Source organism: Perca fluviatilis, chromosome 12, assembly GCF_010015445.1.
Source record: "Perca fluviatilis chromosome 12, GENO_Pfluv_1.0, whole genome shotgun sequence".
In the NCBI taxonomy this organism is placed as follows: domain Eukaryota; kingdom Metazoa; phylum Chordata; class Actinopteri; order Perciformes; family Percidae; genus Perca; species Perca fluviatilis.
This window is the reverse complement of record NC_053123.1, coordinates 2225074-2241363: the sequence shown is the minus strand read 5'-3', so window position 1 is coordinate 2241363 and position 16290 is coordinate 2225074. Positions and strand designations below refer to the sequence as shown.

General features: G+C 42.2%; 1 protein-coding gene across 2 annotated transcripts; it reads left to right on the top strand.

The window, feature by feature from the left end:
* Nucleotides 1–489: 489 nt before the first annotated feature.
* arglu1a (arginine and glutamate rich 1a) lies at nucleotides 490–14860 on the top strand. 2 transcript variants are annotated; one of them, XM_039818100.1, is made up of 4 exons: nucleotides 490–1058; nucleotides 7586–7877; nucleotides 10855–10938; nucleotides 13145–14860. In XM_039818100.1, the coding sequence occupies exons 1-4, from the start codon at nucleotides 733–735 to the stop codon at nucleotides 13307–13309; spliced, it is 867 nt and encodes a 288-aa protein (XP_039674034.1). In that variant the 5' UTR covers nucleotides 490–732; the 3' UTR covers nucleotides 13310–14860. The 2 variants fall into 2 exon arrangements, with proteins under 2 accessions (XP_039674034.1, XP_039674035.1); XM_039818101.1 differs by having other exon boundaries at nucleotides 493–1058; nucleotides 7652–7877.
* The last annotated feature ends 1430 nt before the right edge of the window (nucleotides 14861–16290 follow it).

The following is a 16290-nucleotide window of genomic DNA, read 5'->3' as shown; positions in this document are numbered from 1 at the left end:
AGCAGGTGTAGGAGTAAAAACAGATTTATTTTGCACAATTTTCTAATTACATTTACTTATATACTTACACAAACAGGAAAAATCTGAATTATATGTTTCTCTGTCCGAAAACAAATAAACCAAGATTACATTATACATGGTCTGATAAAAGGTAAATTATTGTTTACTGTTGTGTTGTTAATTTATGTACAAATTCGTGAGAGAAGATATATTTGTTATTTGTGCACACAAATAAGCCCCCATAAGTCAAATATGATTTACATACTGTATATTCTGTACAGCTAAAATAAAGTGTAACCTTGGCTTTGCTGTATAAACTGGAATTGAAAGTCCTCTGGGACAAACTTGTGGGATATATATATATATATAAATACACATCATATAATAGATGTTTCAGAATCTATTTCTCTTGAGAAAGTTTGGGGACTGTACATTTGACAGGACAATCCCGAAGACCACCGGGAAATACCGAAAGCCGCGGTGCCTGCTGGGAAACTACGAACTCGACAAACCGCCATCTTTCTTTATAGAGAGTTAGTAGGGCAAATAACAACCACTTTTGAATGATTATTTCCCCAAAATAGACTCGTTGAAGCAAATCCACTTGGTCAGTTATTGCAAATAATAAGTTGAAAGAGGAGCGGGTGGACCGGAATTCCAGATATTGGGTATATATCAGACATAAGACACAGTAGTTTGTTGTAAGCGCTCGACTTAGTGGAGCCGGTCAACATGGGCCGATCTCGGAGTCGCAGCTCTTCCCGGTCCAAACACTCCAAAAGCAGCAAGCACAGCAAGAAACGGAGCCGGTCGCGGTCCAAAGACAGGGAGAGGTCCAAGAAGCGGTCCAAGTCCCGAGAATCGAAAAGGAACCGTCGCAGGGAATCTCGTTCTCGTTCCCGGTCTACTACAGCTTCGTCCCGCAGAGAGAGAGCAGCCTCGCCGCCGGAGCGCATCGACATCTTCGGCAGGACGCTGAGCAAGAGAAATGCTCTAGACGAGAAGGCGAGGAAGGAGGAAGAGGAAAGAAGGGCAGAAATGGAAAGACAAAGGAAGATGTACGTATATTTTGATACAAGACTGGGCACCTAAAACGTTACACAACGTTGCCCGTATTGAACTGCAATATGTGCTAAGCTAAATGCTAACTAGCTGCATTCAGTTGTACACATAGCGTTAGCAAGCTAGCCGCCAAAGCATGCTAACGTCAGCTAGGCTCTACAGGGCCTTGACTACACAGGAACGGTTATTATCCCTGTCAGGCCAGACAGCTGCTACGCAGGGGCCAGCTCACCTTTTCCGCTGGATTGCATCTTACGTTTTTTCTTTCGTTATGAAGCCATTGTGATTTCAGGATAACTTAACGTTTTTTTTAAATTATGATTTCATAACTTGTATAGACTTCACCGTTGTGGGGAGGGAGTGTTACTTTGTTGTTTACAGTCATTAAAACCTAAAAACAACAAAGTAATCATCCCTGCTGCTCTGTCCTTCTATTATTGTCATAGTGTCACTGACTGCATTGCCAGTGCAGCAGATTCCAAGACAGGCCACTGGTCCTTAATGCATTAAGCCAGTTAGTGCTGTGTAATTTGTCAACCAATGGCTCTGTGGTTTAGAATATAATTCAGTCTCAGTTTTGACAGTTTGATAATTGTAATTTATTGATTAACGATACCAAACATTTGCAAGGTAGCGCCTCAGGAAAACTATTTTATGCCATGAATCTAACTCTGAATGTGTTTTGGGTGCATGTATGATTTTTAAATAAGCAATTTTAAGACCCTTGCCCTCTAATCCTAACCCATCCTTAAAGGTATTTCATATATATATATTTAGATCAATGCATAAATCCGTAAAAGAAAATAATGGCTACAATCTTACATGGTGAAGCATATAGTACATGGGAAAACAATGACTTTGTGGTCATATTTACTAATAAAAAATCTTGACTAATTACTGAATGCATGCAGGGAAGCATGCTTCTAGCATGTAAGTTGGTCAGTTAGCCTTTCAGTAATGTACTCCTAGTTTAAACATTCAGGTGTCTGACTGCGTCAGGAGGTGCTGATAAATGTGCAACCAATTCCAGAGTTTGCAACTAGTGCATACAACGTCCAGCTGGGTGAAACTATAGTAGGCAGCTGGGGGCATGTTGCTGCTTCACAATATAAGTAAGGGGGTGGGTGGGTTGGTTAGTTAGTTAATACAATTTAAATTTATTCTACTGTTATTTAAAAATGAGATCTCCAAAGTTAAAATAGCATCAACTAATCATCTTTGACCTTTTCATAAAAGCTGTCATTCCCGTTCAAAGTTCTCAAAGTGTAGAGGTAAATTACATGACATTCAACATGGACATAGTCAAGGCCGTCATATACAGGAATCAAATGGAAATTCCAGCTAGCCTATTACGGAAAGTTTGTCCTGCGTGTCTCTACGACGTGTAACGTTAGACAGCCAATCACAAACATGATTAGATCTTGGTAGAAGCATGCTGATTGGATCGCTGATGAGATTTACTCCTTAGGTATTAAAATTGGGTATTGAATGACGAGGCATTTTTCGATACACGACACTAAGGAGGCAGTTTGGTCTGTGCCTACAACGTATTGAATTTGGTACCCAGCCCTACTCATGACGGAGCCCCGCTCAGCTGTATGCAGGGCACCTTAAAAGGGCGAGAAGCAACTCCCTGAAAAAACAAACGGAACAGTAGGAAAGTAGTTGGCTGGAAAAAAAAATTATGTCTGGTCTTCTGGCCGACAGCCGGCACTTGCATGAAGCTCTGAGTCAGTGGTTTACATGCAGTTAAACCCTTGTGTGGTGTTCATATTTTTGTTACACAGCCAATGTTCCCTGGTCTGATGGACACACCACGTTATCAGACTTTTAAATCAATACAGCCATAACAATTTATGTTTACTTTAGCTCAATTACCAATTCTATCTATCTATCTATCTATCTATCTATCTATCTATCTATCTATCTATCTATCTATCTATCTCATTTATGGTTCATATTTGCTATTTACCCCTGTGAGATTACATTTATGATCATTTTAGTTTTTTGTGAGAAAATAAGGAAATTAAATTCAAAAAAAGGTTAAAAATAAAAATAGAAACAAGATTTTTGATCATTATTGGTGCTTATTTCTTAGAACTGAATCAGAACAGGTGAAAGAGCTTGAAATGTAACAATTTTGTAACTTTGTGTTGGAATAGCAGGTGCAGAAAGACAACAATCCCCCACACAGACACGCACACATACAGACGCACAGACACACACAGACACACACACACACACACAGCAGGCCCAGTTAGGAGGAGGACACAGTTACGTTTCATAGCACCTACAATTATTACACAATTATTACCCTCGGGTCCAGTAGACCCGAACATCTCAAATGTAATAGTTATGTGTAGGGGGGGGGTGTACCGTGTGCAGTCGTTGAAAATAAGTTATTTTTTGTTCTTCACAGAAAATGAGCCAAGGCCAATGAGTTTGAGTTAAAATGAATAATAAATAGCATAATTTGTCCTTTAGCAAACATTGAAAACGGGTCCCACAGACCCAAACACCATACAAGGGTTAAAAAAAAAAATTATATCCGGGTTAAGGCAATACCCCGATTTCTCAAACGCCATGTAAACACCGTACCCCGGTCAAAATCTGGTGGTAGAGAACTCCTTTAGTATCCGGGGTATTCCTGCATGTATACCCAATAACCGGAGTTTGATTGGGATAAACGTCTGGACATGCTCCAGCTGCCCGTCCCCACTCCTCTGGAGTGTTTTTGACCCAGAAATAATACAAATCGTTGCTATGATACATAGGGCTGTGTATCGGCAAGAATCTGGCAATACGATACTTATCACGATACATGGGTCACGATGCAATATATTCCGATAATGTGCGTAAGGCGATAAATATTGGGATTTTTTTAAAGTATAATTTTAGAAACTAATATTTAAAGAAAGACATGATGTGCATAAAAGTCAAAGAAGTTTACCTTAGGTAAACAATTCAGTACACAGAAAACCCAAGCCAGTTTGGGATTGTGGTTCTTAGTGAGCTAATGTTGATATGCTAAAGTAGGCCAAAGTTCAGCCATAGCTACATTGTTAGCTTCTAGCTAAAAGTCAGGCACTGTTAGGCAAGGACACTAGTGGTGTGTCTCAGCATAGCCATCTAGCGGTAGGGGGTTTAAACATAAACGTAAACCACTGTCTTACATGAATATTTATTTTTTTTATAAATAAATGAAAAAATCGATATAGCATTTTTTTTTTTTAATCGATACAGTATTGCAAAATAAAATATCACGATACTCGAGTGTAACAATTTTTTTTTTACAGCCCTAATGATACAACACAACAGCGTTGGCCAAATTAGCAGCAGGCAATCGGCAGCAAAGATCCTGCGGCCCATCTGTTGTTTTTTCGCGCCGAGGCAGCAACGGACACGGGGAGATGGCTAAACAGATTGTCCATCTCCGGGGCTGTCAACGCTTTGTCTCAGCAAAAAAGTGGAGGGACCGAGTAGATCCCGCTGCGGCCGCTGGCTAGCTTGCTAATTCCACCCGGCACTGGGCGACACTGGTTACAGATGTAACGCAATTAGCCAAACAAAGTTGTCAGTCATCTGGCGAGAGCAGTGAGCTTTCCTATGCTGTGACAAGAGTGTCTAAATGAACCATGAAGTTGTTAAATGTTTACAAATTTAGTGGCCCACAGGGAAATCTCCGATCAGGGTTCATTTTCAGACGAGATCTTGGTGGACCAGCTCTGACTTAAAGTGTCTGTTGCCAGGGAAACTTAGATGCTGTTTGTGAATCCACCGCTGTGTTATAGTTTTACGCTGGACTCTGTAAACTTTGCTTAACTGAACTCTTCATCTCAGATCGATCCTTGTGTTCTGGTAAACTTAAGTCCGATGTAAGAAGGTGCGGGAATTAATAAATTGGAGTCAGATTTGACAGGCCTTATTTTAGACACAATTCCCTCTTCACTGGTCAATGTAATTTTGACATAGGTCAACCGGAAGAAAAAGCTAGTTGTGCGTTGAAAGAGCGCAAACTGCCTTACCAGAGGGAATGGTACTCGTGTCATTCTTCCCGTTTCTTCCTCGCTCATGTATACTGGGAGAACTGGCATACCCCGTTACTACTGTGCATGTAAACACACTGACTGTCACTACCCCGCATCTTAAAGCACCGCAGTGGTTGCCACACATCATGACCACAGCCCGTTTATTGTCTGCTGGCAGGTTCTCTCTGTTGGACAGGGATGCTGCTGTTGTGAAGGTGTCTGTGGTAGCCAGAGGCTCACAGACACCTGAGATCTGAGCTGCAGCCTCACACCTGGCTTCCTGACTGCCTATGTTTACTGCTTAATGGCCACAGGGCTACTTAAGCAGGTATACAAATGTAAATATCAGGACACAGAGACTTGGTAGGCTCTCTGGTTTCCCACTGGCTGACAAAATGAAATCTGATCCAGGCAGGGTAGGTTGTGTGTTTACAACGCACCTGTCAACTCCTAATAGCTTCCTGTTCAGAGTGGAGATAAAAAGCATTTTCAATAGGTAAACAGGATGACAGGTGACCTCCATCTGCTGCTGTAGTGGACAGGCTCGTCGATTCCTACAGGGGTAGTGGACTGGGATAGTGAATCAACTTTCCACACATTTGGAATACCTGGAATGTGCTCGGTCAGTGGTTCCCAACCTTTTTTCCTTGGCGCCCCCCCTACTTATGTCTAAGAAAAGCTTTATCAGGATGCATAGTATCCTGGATCCATGAAAGAACTGGCCTGCCTGCCTCTATGGGAATTTAACATAGGGGCGTACTGACTTATGCCCTCTGTATTTTAAAGAATTTTTTTTTTATTTACGATACATTATTCATTCACAAACAAAATTGGTGTCCTTAAAGTTTGGATTTTTCCTCATTTTTTTAATTAAGGCATTAAGATCAATTTCCAAAAGATTTTTTTTTTTGTCTACTTTCGCATGGGTGTCCTAATTTTTTCACATGACTGTATGTCTCACCCTCTGTTTATTGCGGCAGTTGATATCACGATGACAATTAAAAAATATATAATATATATATATATATGTTGTGCAGCCCTAGTTAGGGCTTTGACTCCGAACTTTGTTATTCGAATATTAAAAAGAATAATGATATTTGAACGACTATTAGCCAGCCCTTAATATTCAAACCTGTTATGGGCATTATTTTTATGAGTTTGCTTGTAAACGTTGTTTGCAGTTCAGACCAGGGCCAGGCCAGCTCAGCGGCGTCTTTCTCCCGTCGCGTTCCGCTGTCTCTCCTACCTACACCGGCGCCGCACCCTGTCCCTTCTCCCCTTTCTACCTGCCTGCTCAGTGCTGCTGCACATGAGGAGAGAGCACAGAGGGGGGGGGGCTGCTCCTCAGTCACACAACAGAAGAGAAAGGACTGTTTCGGCGGCCACAGGAGAGAAATACATTGCGTGCTCGCTGGACAATACTGGCGACTCTTTTTATTTTACAGAAAGTTGCTGTCTTTTCTACAGAAAGTCGCCAGATTTGTCGCTAGTCGCTTTTGTGGAAAAAAAAAGTCGCTAAGTTGGCAACACCGCACACACACACACACACACTGGCTTGACGCACACACCAGCACACAAGTATAAACATCAGACCACTTACGTAGGCTACGGTGAAAGCTCCGAACTTCCTGTCGGAAGCACACTGTTTGTGTTTAATCCAGGGTCTGACTTTTACTTTTTTTTTTTTTAAACTGAAGGCATTTAATGGTCAAAATATTATTAATAAATATTCGAATATATTCGAATATTAATATACAAACGAACTTCGAATATGATTTTTGGGCAAAAGTCAAAGCCCTAACGTAGGCTACGGTGAGCTCTGAACTTCCTGTCGAAAGCATACTGTTTGTGCTTAATCCAGGGTCTGAATTGTAATAAAAAATAATAAAAAATTAAGTTTGATACCAATATAGGTCTTACTGAAGGCATTTAATGGTCAAAATATTATTAATCAATATTCAAATATATTCGAATATTAATAAACAAACGAACTTCGAATATGATTTTTGGGCAAAAGTCAAAGCCCTAGCCCTAGTATGTAAGCCAAACTGTGATTTGGCCATAACATTGGTGGTTGTACATATAACATGCATGGGTTGGCATTGTGTACTTAAAATGACATGTTGGAGGTTAGAGCTTCCATACCGGTTCCTAAATGATACTTTTTTTCGATGCCAGTTTTATAAAGCAAAAAGAAATTACACAGTACCGCACAAATCTTTCAATGAACTTTTCAGCTCCTTCCTGCCTGCCTTCAATGTGCAATGTTAGACCGCCAATCACAAGCAATATTAGATCTTGGTAGAAGCATGCTGCATGCTTATTGGCTCGCTGACACTGATGGGATTTACTCTATGGGTATTGAATGACGAGGCAGTTCGGTCGGTGCCTAAAAAGTATTCCATTCTGTACCCTGCCCTACTGTGTGTGTGTGTGTTTGGTGTGAGAGCAGATCAGCTTTATGATAAATAGGTTCCATCCCTGCTTTCCTATAGACCGTCCATCCCTGTATGTCCGCTCTCGTTCCCCCTCTCATCCGTTTCTCCCCCCCCGTCCTCCAGCCGGCAGCAGGAGATCGAGGAGAAGCTGATCGAGGAGGAGACGGCGCGGCGGGTGGAGGAGCTGGTGGCCAAGCGGGTGGAGGAGGAGCTGGAGAAGCGCAAGGACGAGATTGAGCGGGAGGTGCTGCGGCGCGTCGAGGAGGCCAAGCGCATCATGGAGCGGCAGCTGCTGGAGGAGCTGGAGAGACAACGGCAGGCAGAGTTGGCGGCACAGAAGGCCAGAGAGGTAACGCTCGGTCGTTTGGAACGCAGCCCCTCCATTCCTCCATACCTCCCCCAAGCCCTTAACACCTGTCCCCATCTCCCTCCCAGTCACCTGCTCTGACTGGTGCCTTTTCTACGGGACATGTGGGGACGGTGGAGGGACCCCCCCCCCAGTTTACTTTTCAGAATGTAATCTTGCCATGGTACAAGTTTCACTGCAGGGAGGGTACGTGCACAGCCTGCACGTGGCCGTACTGCAGGGAAATGATGCATTTGATAGTGACAAAGCATTTACATGAATGTGTTTGCACACGACATACAAAACCTAATATATAGAGCAGGGGGGACCATGCCAGTCTGGCAGTCTCTTGACTAAGTCTCTTGACACTCTGTGGAGCGCCTCCTCCTCCAGAGTAATCAAAATAGTGAAATTTTATACAACGTGCACACAGTCACATCTACTTCTGCAATAGTGGCGCCACAAAATATATACAGTATATGTTCTTCATTCTCATGGCAGCCACTTAACAGGTGTAGCGCCGAGAAGCTAGAAGTACTTGCCAGTGAAAGTTTTGCCATGGCAGGGTTCAAAAAAATTGACTGGCTATATTCTTTTCCATCATTTTGTCCCTGGTTCGGCTTGAACTTTGAACTTTTCATATTTGCTAACATCTTTGTTAATATTTGTAATAAAGAGCTCTCTGTTTTTTGTAAGATGACACTTCCGTTTTACAGCCACCGTCTCTGTACGTCACTGGCTGTTTCCCAAATGCCTAAAATTGACCGCTAGCTTTATATTAACTCTTTTGAAAACCCATAGCTTTTACGTATGGGTTAGCCAGGCTTTAGTTTGAGTTCTAATAAGAAGCCCAGTCCTGTAATCTCGGGCCTCTTCAGAGTTAGTACAACCCCTTTTGCATCTTTCCCTTTGCGTTTTAGAGGGTAAAGGTAGACCTCTTGTCTGTGTGCCTCCTCCCCCGGCTTCATTAAGAAAAGGGGCTTTGTTTATACTACAGTAATAATGGATGATGAATGAGAAGGGCAGCTGAAGCCTAGTGACCCTGACTTGCCCAGGGAGCAGCCAGTGGCTCGGTACTAATAGGGTGAGAAATGTAGGCCGAGCAGGCCTCCTTGACCTACGTGGACTTAATCGCTCAGCCTTCTCCTACCACTTCTTTCTTTCTAAATCTCCCTCTCTGATCTGAGACACCGTTCACCGACGGGACCGGTAGAACTAGCGAGGCGCCCCTAAACCTAAACCTAAAACCACAGCCAGCCTTAAAGTGCTCGGCTGAAGAAGCTCGGGCTAGATGCCTCCGATGTCACAACTCCTAGATGAGTGGATATTAACCTTTGACATTTTTAAATCAAATTTGATGTGTAGAAATGTTAATCCCCTTTTGTTTAATTCACCGACAGTTTGTCCTGTACAGGTTTTTTTTATTTTTGTAACCACCCCCCCTTACCTTCTCTTTTAACAATCCTTGTTTTGACAATCTTCTGTTAGACGGCATCAGCTCTTGGATACATAATGACGGACCGCCACATTTCCTGTTTCCTGTTTGACAAGGTTAACTATCTGGTCTAACCTTTTTGTCTGTTAATAGATATATATATATATATATATATATATATATATATATATATATATATATATATATATATATATATATATATATATATATATATTTTTATATATATATTTTTTCTAATAATACATAAAATTTTATACACTTAAAGTCGTTTCCTCCCCAGAAAAACAAATGTACTGTGTTTTGTACTGATGACTTGCTTCTCCTATAGGGTTGCTGCTCATTTTTGGATATTGTTATTTGTAAATCCATTTGTTGTGTTTTTTTTATTTTTTATTTTAATTTATTTTGGAAACACAACTCACCAACCTCCTAACTAGCACTTGACCTGAGCTGGCCTGCAGCCTTTCAGCTCACCGTGACTCGGGTCCTGTACTGTAAGTGTACCGTGGTCCGGTCTCCTCGAACACACACACAGACACCTCTTTGTACTGTCCACTCCTTCACTCTGCTATCGTCTCTCAGTGGGGACTGAGCCACTGTAAAGAAAGGAAATCTGTTTAAAAAAAAAAACAAGACAGAATGTGAGCTGTGGCTGCAGGCTAAGCAGTACAGAGAACAGAGTTATAAAGGGGAATGCCGCAGGCGCGGTATGGCCGAATCTATCCCCCCCCAACCCCCCAAACCTACCCACCCACCCCAGGAGCGCTTCTCTGTCTCTGCAGGGGGGCCACACAGTCCGGACGGGACAGTAAATATTCAACCGTTTAATGCCGAATGCTTTCACCAGTTGTGTAGGTACACAGGCAAGGAAAATGCGTAGGTATACGTGCATTGGTGAGCCAAAACTCTTCCCTCCTTTTCTTTGTATCCTTTTTTGTTTTCTTCTCTTGCTTATAATGATGTTTAGAGCAAAACTCAGCCATACAAACCATATAAAAAATCAGCAATTGTATTGTCTGTCAATTTATATCTGTCTTCTATTTGTGAGTGTGATGAGTGGGGTTTCTCCCCCCCCCCCCCTTTTTTCTTTTTTGGAATTCTTGTTTTAAAATTTTTATTAAATGTCTCACAATAATGCAGTGAGCGCCCTAGCTGTGGCTTAGCTTTTTTTAAATTTTTCTAGGAGGGTACTAACAGCAGGAGAGGGAGGGGAAATAAATAGCGGGTTAATTTTTCCCCCCCCCACAGTCTCTTTATGCTTTTTGTATTTTTAAAAGAAAACCCAGTTTAGCCTGACTGCAGAGAATGCCACAGTGTGGTCATGTGTGAGAGGCTAAACAAACTTCTCTGTGGTGTAATGAGTTAGGTAGGTGTGTGTGTGTGTGTGTGTGTGTGTGCGCGTGCGTGTGTGTGACAGTTGGAGGGCAAGTGTGTGTGTGTGTGTGTGTGTGTATGTATGTACGTAAAGTGCTTTGTGGCTGCAGCCTGTTCGTGCGCTAACATGGAACCGTGTCACCCGTCTAGGAGGAAGAAAAATCGAAGCGGGAGGAGCTGGAAAAAATCCTGGAGGAGAATAACCGCAAGATCGCCGACGCTCAGGCCAAGCTGGTACGCCCTCTCTGCTTCCTTTCTGCCTGGTTTTTGGACACATTTATCCCATTTCAGTCAAAATTCATAATTTTGCATTGTTTCTGAACGCTGCCTCGATCACCTACGAAATGACCAGCACCACTCATCCTCTTTTAACCCTGGTGTTGTCCTCCCGGCTGTAGAAATGTTGACACTTTTTTTTCAAAAAATGTTCCCCCTAGGCCTCCTTTTTCCGCTTATTGTGGCTTTTTTTTTATTAATTAATTTTGTAAATGTTTTTTCAATGTTAATTTTTGAGTTTAAAAAACTGAAATATGCTGTAAAATAGAATGAAAGTAGTGAACTGAGCCTTCATTTTACTTGAGAAGAGCGTTAAATGGAACCATCCGTGTTCATTTTTAGCAGTTTGGTTGACAGAAACCAAATTTTCCGATATAGAATTTTTTTTTAAAATGTGTCAAATTTGACCTGAGGACAACAGGAGGGTTAACTTTAATGTTGTCCAAAACGAAAAGATGAAAAGCAGTTATGTTTGTAACATTACAGCACAAGAATGCAAATGTTTTTTTTTTTTCTCCTTGATTCACTTTTCATGTCTGCGTCATATTGATACCCACAAATCAATTTTTTTTTGTCTGAAATTGAATAGGGCTGCAGCTATTCTTTTAATTGTCGACTAATCTGTCGATTTATTTTCTCAGTTATTTCAAATCTTTCCTCCTTTTTTTTTTTTTTTCTTCAGTTACTCAAACCGATCAATTGATTATCAAACTAGTTGGCGATTCATTTAATAATTTAGGGCTGTGCAATTCACTTAATCTCAATTTTATCAAAATCCCAATATGGACTAGTGCAATATCCAAATCGCGGGGGGGGGGGGTTAGGCAATATTTGTTAATGGCAAAATGTGTTGAACCATTCTGAATGAAGTATTGTGGTGCTGCAGAGATCATACACATCATATATCGTATCCTCACAAAAATCACACTTATATATATATATATATATATATATATTATATTATAATATATATATATATATAATTTTTTTTTTAAATATGTTAAAATGAAAAAGGAGAATAATGATACAAAAATTATCATTCCCTCCAGTATCGTGAATCATATCGCAATATCCGTCATAATAATCGCAACTGGGTATTTTCCTCATATCGTGCAGCCCCATCATCAATTATTTGATTGATCCATGCGACTCTAAAATGCGACTGTCCCGATCACATCCAATGAGAAATGATTTCACTTCCAAGTGCATGTGTGCTTTATGCGCTTTTAATGTCCCTTATGGGTCGATAATTCCAAATCTCTGTCCTCCTCCACTTATTGAGACCTTGAGGCTTTCACCACACCACACCACAACACAACTCCATAGACCTCTGGCAAGAAGCCCTTGTGTTGCATGGCTTTGAGTTGATGGTTATCAGCCTTGGCTTTTTCTTTTCCTGTTGGCTATACAGGCTGAAGTCTGACTAATTTGTAAAGCACTGTTTATTTGATTCAGGCTTGATTTGGATAAGCCAAGGCTGTAGTAAACATCTGCACACACACACAAAAAAAGAGAAGCAGATGCTGGATGTTAGGGCTGGGTGATATGGAGGTAGTCAGATATCAGGATATTCCTGACCAAATTCATCGATATCGACACTGCGACGATATTGTAGGGTTGACCAAATTGGTGCTTTCACTAAATATTTGTTATGAGATTTTAGATAAATAATCATCAACACTGTGGTAAAGAGGAAAAGAATAATCATTCCCCCCCCCCGTTATTTATATATATATATATATATATATATATATATATATATATATATATACACACATATATACACACACACACTCACACTGACTTTGTTTACATGAAGACACACAAATAGTTGCATGTTTTTACAAATCTGCAATTCTTCAAATGACATTCCCTCAATGTTTCACAACAGATGTTCTGAGAAAATTGAGTTAGTGTGTGCTTTGTTATCAATTTTAGACAACGTAATTGTATATCACGATATCCTGATATGATTTCATCATAATACGATTCCATTGAAAGCCGATAAATGATCATATTGAATTAAGGCCCAGCCCTACTGGATGTTAAAAGGGTACAAGGGCACTTGGCTGGAAAGCTGTGTTTTTGTCCCCGTCGTGACTGTGTGTGTGTGTGTGTGTGTCTGTGTGTGTGTGTGTCTGTGTGTGTGTCTTGTGCCCGACAGGCTGAGGAGCAGTTGCGTATAGTAGAGGAGCAGAGAAAGATTCACGAGGAGCGCATGAAGCTGGAGCAGGACCGGCAAAAGCAGCAGAAGGAGGAGCAGAAAATCATCCTCGGCAAGGGCAAGTCCCGGCCCAAGCTCTCCTTCTCCCTGAAGGCCACCGAATGAGACTGCTGCTTCCCCCCCCAAAAAAAAACCCCTTCGCTCACACGTCCCGCCCAGCCTTCATCCCCATCCAGCTCTGCCTCCTCATCATTCGACCCCGCTCCTCCTCCTCCTCCGTGGAACGCTCGCTTCGTTTTGGAAGTGCTGAAGGAAGGCCGAGGATAAGGGGGTGCGCGCCCCGCTGTGCGTCGGTCCCTGCGAAAGGCCCACGTTGTCCCTCCCGGCCTGGAAGGGAAAGGCAACTCTCCGCCCTCGCCCTTCCTCATCCCCACCGCACAGATGACTCTTGTTTGTGCTTTTTTTTTTCTTTTTTTTTTTTTTTTTTAGGGAACTTGAACTTTTTTGATGTAGAATGCTATAACATGTCCCCTTCCCCGCCCTGTAAGTCTTAACTCTGGTGTAACAGCGAGCGACTGTGCGCCCGTGCTCTTCTTACATGTCTTCACAGCCAGCAGACTCCAATAGAACGCCAGTCCCTGATATAGAAGAGTATAGTGTGACTTTTGTCTAGTTTCAGTCTACTGTAAAAGCTCATGTGCAGCTTGGGAGTTGGCCTGTGGTTTTCCTGTTTTCATAAAAAAAAATAAAAAATGGATCCGAAAGTGGCCGACGCAGTGGTAACAAATCACAGCACAGCCTTTTTAAAAGCACAGTTAACTTCCCGTCCAGCTGACAGGTTTCTGTCTTCCACCTACCTTTTACTTCCTCTGCCCATAAGCTCCGTTCACCATATAAATCTCCAAACCACTCTTCTTTCTGCTTCAGCTCCGTTTGCCGTGTCTATCATTTTTTTCTCTCTAAATGACAGCAGCATGTCGACCTGAGAGGGAATGTGAAGCTCGTGTTGCATTTGAAGTCGCGGTGGTGCAGGTGAACTCAGGCCTCGGCTTCCAAGCTGCCCATGACTCAACCACAGACCCTACAGCAGGATGTGTGTCTTGTCTACGATAAGGGGGCCTGTGGGTAATGGAGGAGAGAGAGAGAGAGAGGACATTTCCTGTATGATGTAATTTTATTAGCCTTGCTGTGATGTGCTGAGTCCCAACTCCTCCTCCTCCCCCCCCTCCTGTTAAAATTGTGTTATGAAATTGATCCACGATTAGGGAACAAAAAGTCACATTAATGGTAAATACTTGAGTTTTGTTTTATCAGACTCTTTGGAAAAAAAAAAGCAGTGAATTGTACGAAACCCTCGGACCGTACAGTCCGTGTTCTGTCCCTGAGTTGTGTTGTAGTAAACTAACTTGGCAAGGCGCCTCACTTGGTAAGTCTTGATTCGTATAGGATGGACAAGTTCAGGTAAGATAAGGTGTGAGGTCAGCAGCAATGAGTGTGTGAGGGTGAATGAGCGCGTGTGTGTGTGCGTGTGTGTGTGCGTGTGTGTGTGCGTGTGTGCGTGTGTGTGTGTGTGTGTGTGTGTGAGTGAGAGAGACAGGCGGGCTGACCTCAGGTGGGTATAATGACTTTTTGTTATGTTGTGGGATTTTGAATTTGTCATGTAATTTCCCCCAATTGTCAAGGGACTGAACAGTTCAATAAATCCTTTTGAATGCCTCCAATTGTATCTCCTAAAGTGTGTGTGTGTGTGTGTGTGTGTGTGTGTGTGTGTGTGTGTGTGTGTGTGTGTGTGTGTGTGTGTGTGTGTGTGTGTGTGTGTGTGTGTGTGTGTGTGTGTGTGTGTGTGTGTGTGTGTGTGTGTGTATTATGGCAGCGTTTGGGGTTCTGTCAGCGGGTTATTGTTGTACTAATACATGACAGTCTAATAAATTGGCAGCTGCTTTGCACTGGTGGAATGTAACTAAGTACATTTACTGTACTTTAGTACAAATGTTGAGGTACTTTCTACTTCTACTCCGCTACATTTAAGAGAAATATTGTACTTTTAACTCCACTACATTCATATGTTACAACTTTAGTTACTCCACTACATTCATCTGTTACAGCTTTAGTTACTAGTTACTTTAGTTACTCCACTACATTCATGTTACAGCTTTAGTTATTTTACACATTAAGATTTCTGCACACATGCAGGCCTAGGCTAGTTTACAAAATACAATGTTTAATTATAAATTAAACTACTCAACACATAGAAAGTGATGATTTTTGAACAGGCCTACATATAATTTGAATACTTGAAGTAGCCTAGGCCTACATGTTCCTGATGATAATCACATACTTCTACTTAAGTAACATTTTCAATGCAGGACTTTCACTAGTAACAGAGTATGTTTACACTGTGGTAGGCCTATTAGTACTTGAACTCGTAAGTAAAGAATGTGAATACTTGTTCCATCACTGCTGCTTTGTTTCCAGCGAGTGAAGGCCGAGCCGAGCCGTGACAAAGACTGGGTGAGTGCTTTAAACCGACGGCCTCGTCCTCCGCTTGTGTCGGGACTCTGCTGCCTTTGGAGAATAACGGGCGACTCTAAACTAATGAGCCCAACTAACTGTCCAATATATTTAAAGGTGCGAGTGAAGCAATGGCTGATGAAGATATTAAAGTTTGATTAGTGTAATTCATTCTTAAACTCGGGTCAGCGCGGACGGTGTCCGCCCGGCCGTCCGTCTCTTCATTACGGATAGTTTCCATCTCTCTCTCCCTATCGAATGATGGCGACTGGATGTAGCCTATGTCAACATTTTGTGACCCCGCCATGTGACGAAGTCTGACAGTGTAGCCTAACACCAACCGTAAGTCTTTCGGTGAAGAGAACAGAACTCCCCCAACCCCAATCCCCGGCCGGTCCGGGGGCAGCACCGGCCCAGAGCCCAGCCCGCTCCGGTGCGCTGCTCCCCCGAGGCCTGTGTGTCTCTGTCCCGCTACTGCACTCTCACAGCTCCGCGCAGCTCACGGCTTAAAACAAGGAGGAATTTTAGTTGGTAAAAACACACACACACACACACACACACACACACACAGTAATTTTAGAGAGAAATATGTAGCATGTGTAGCCTAGCCTATAGGGTATTTAAAATAAAAAGTT

Bases quoted from the DNA above. Each gene is read 5' to 3' on its own strand.
- arglu1a (XM_039818100.1), top strand. From the start codon at position 733: ATGGGCCGATCTCGGAGTCGCAGCTCTTCCCGGTCCAAACACTCCAAA. The intron at 7,878-10,854 runs GTAACGCTCGGT...TCACCCGTCTAG, and splicing joins CGGCACAGAAGGCCAGAGAG to GAGGAAGAAAAATCGAAGCG. The intron at 10,939-13,144 runs GTACGCCCTCTC...TGTGCCCGACAG, and splicing joins CCGACGCTCAGGCCAAGCTG to GCTGAGGAGCAGTTGCGTAT.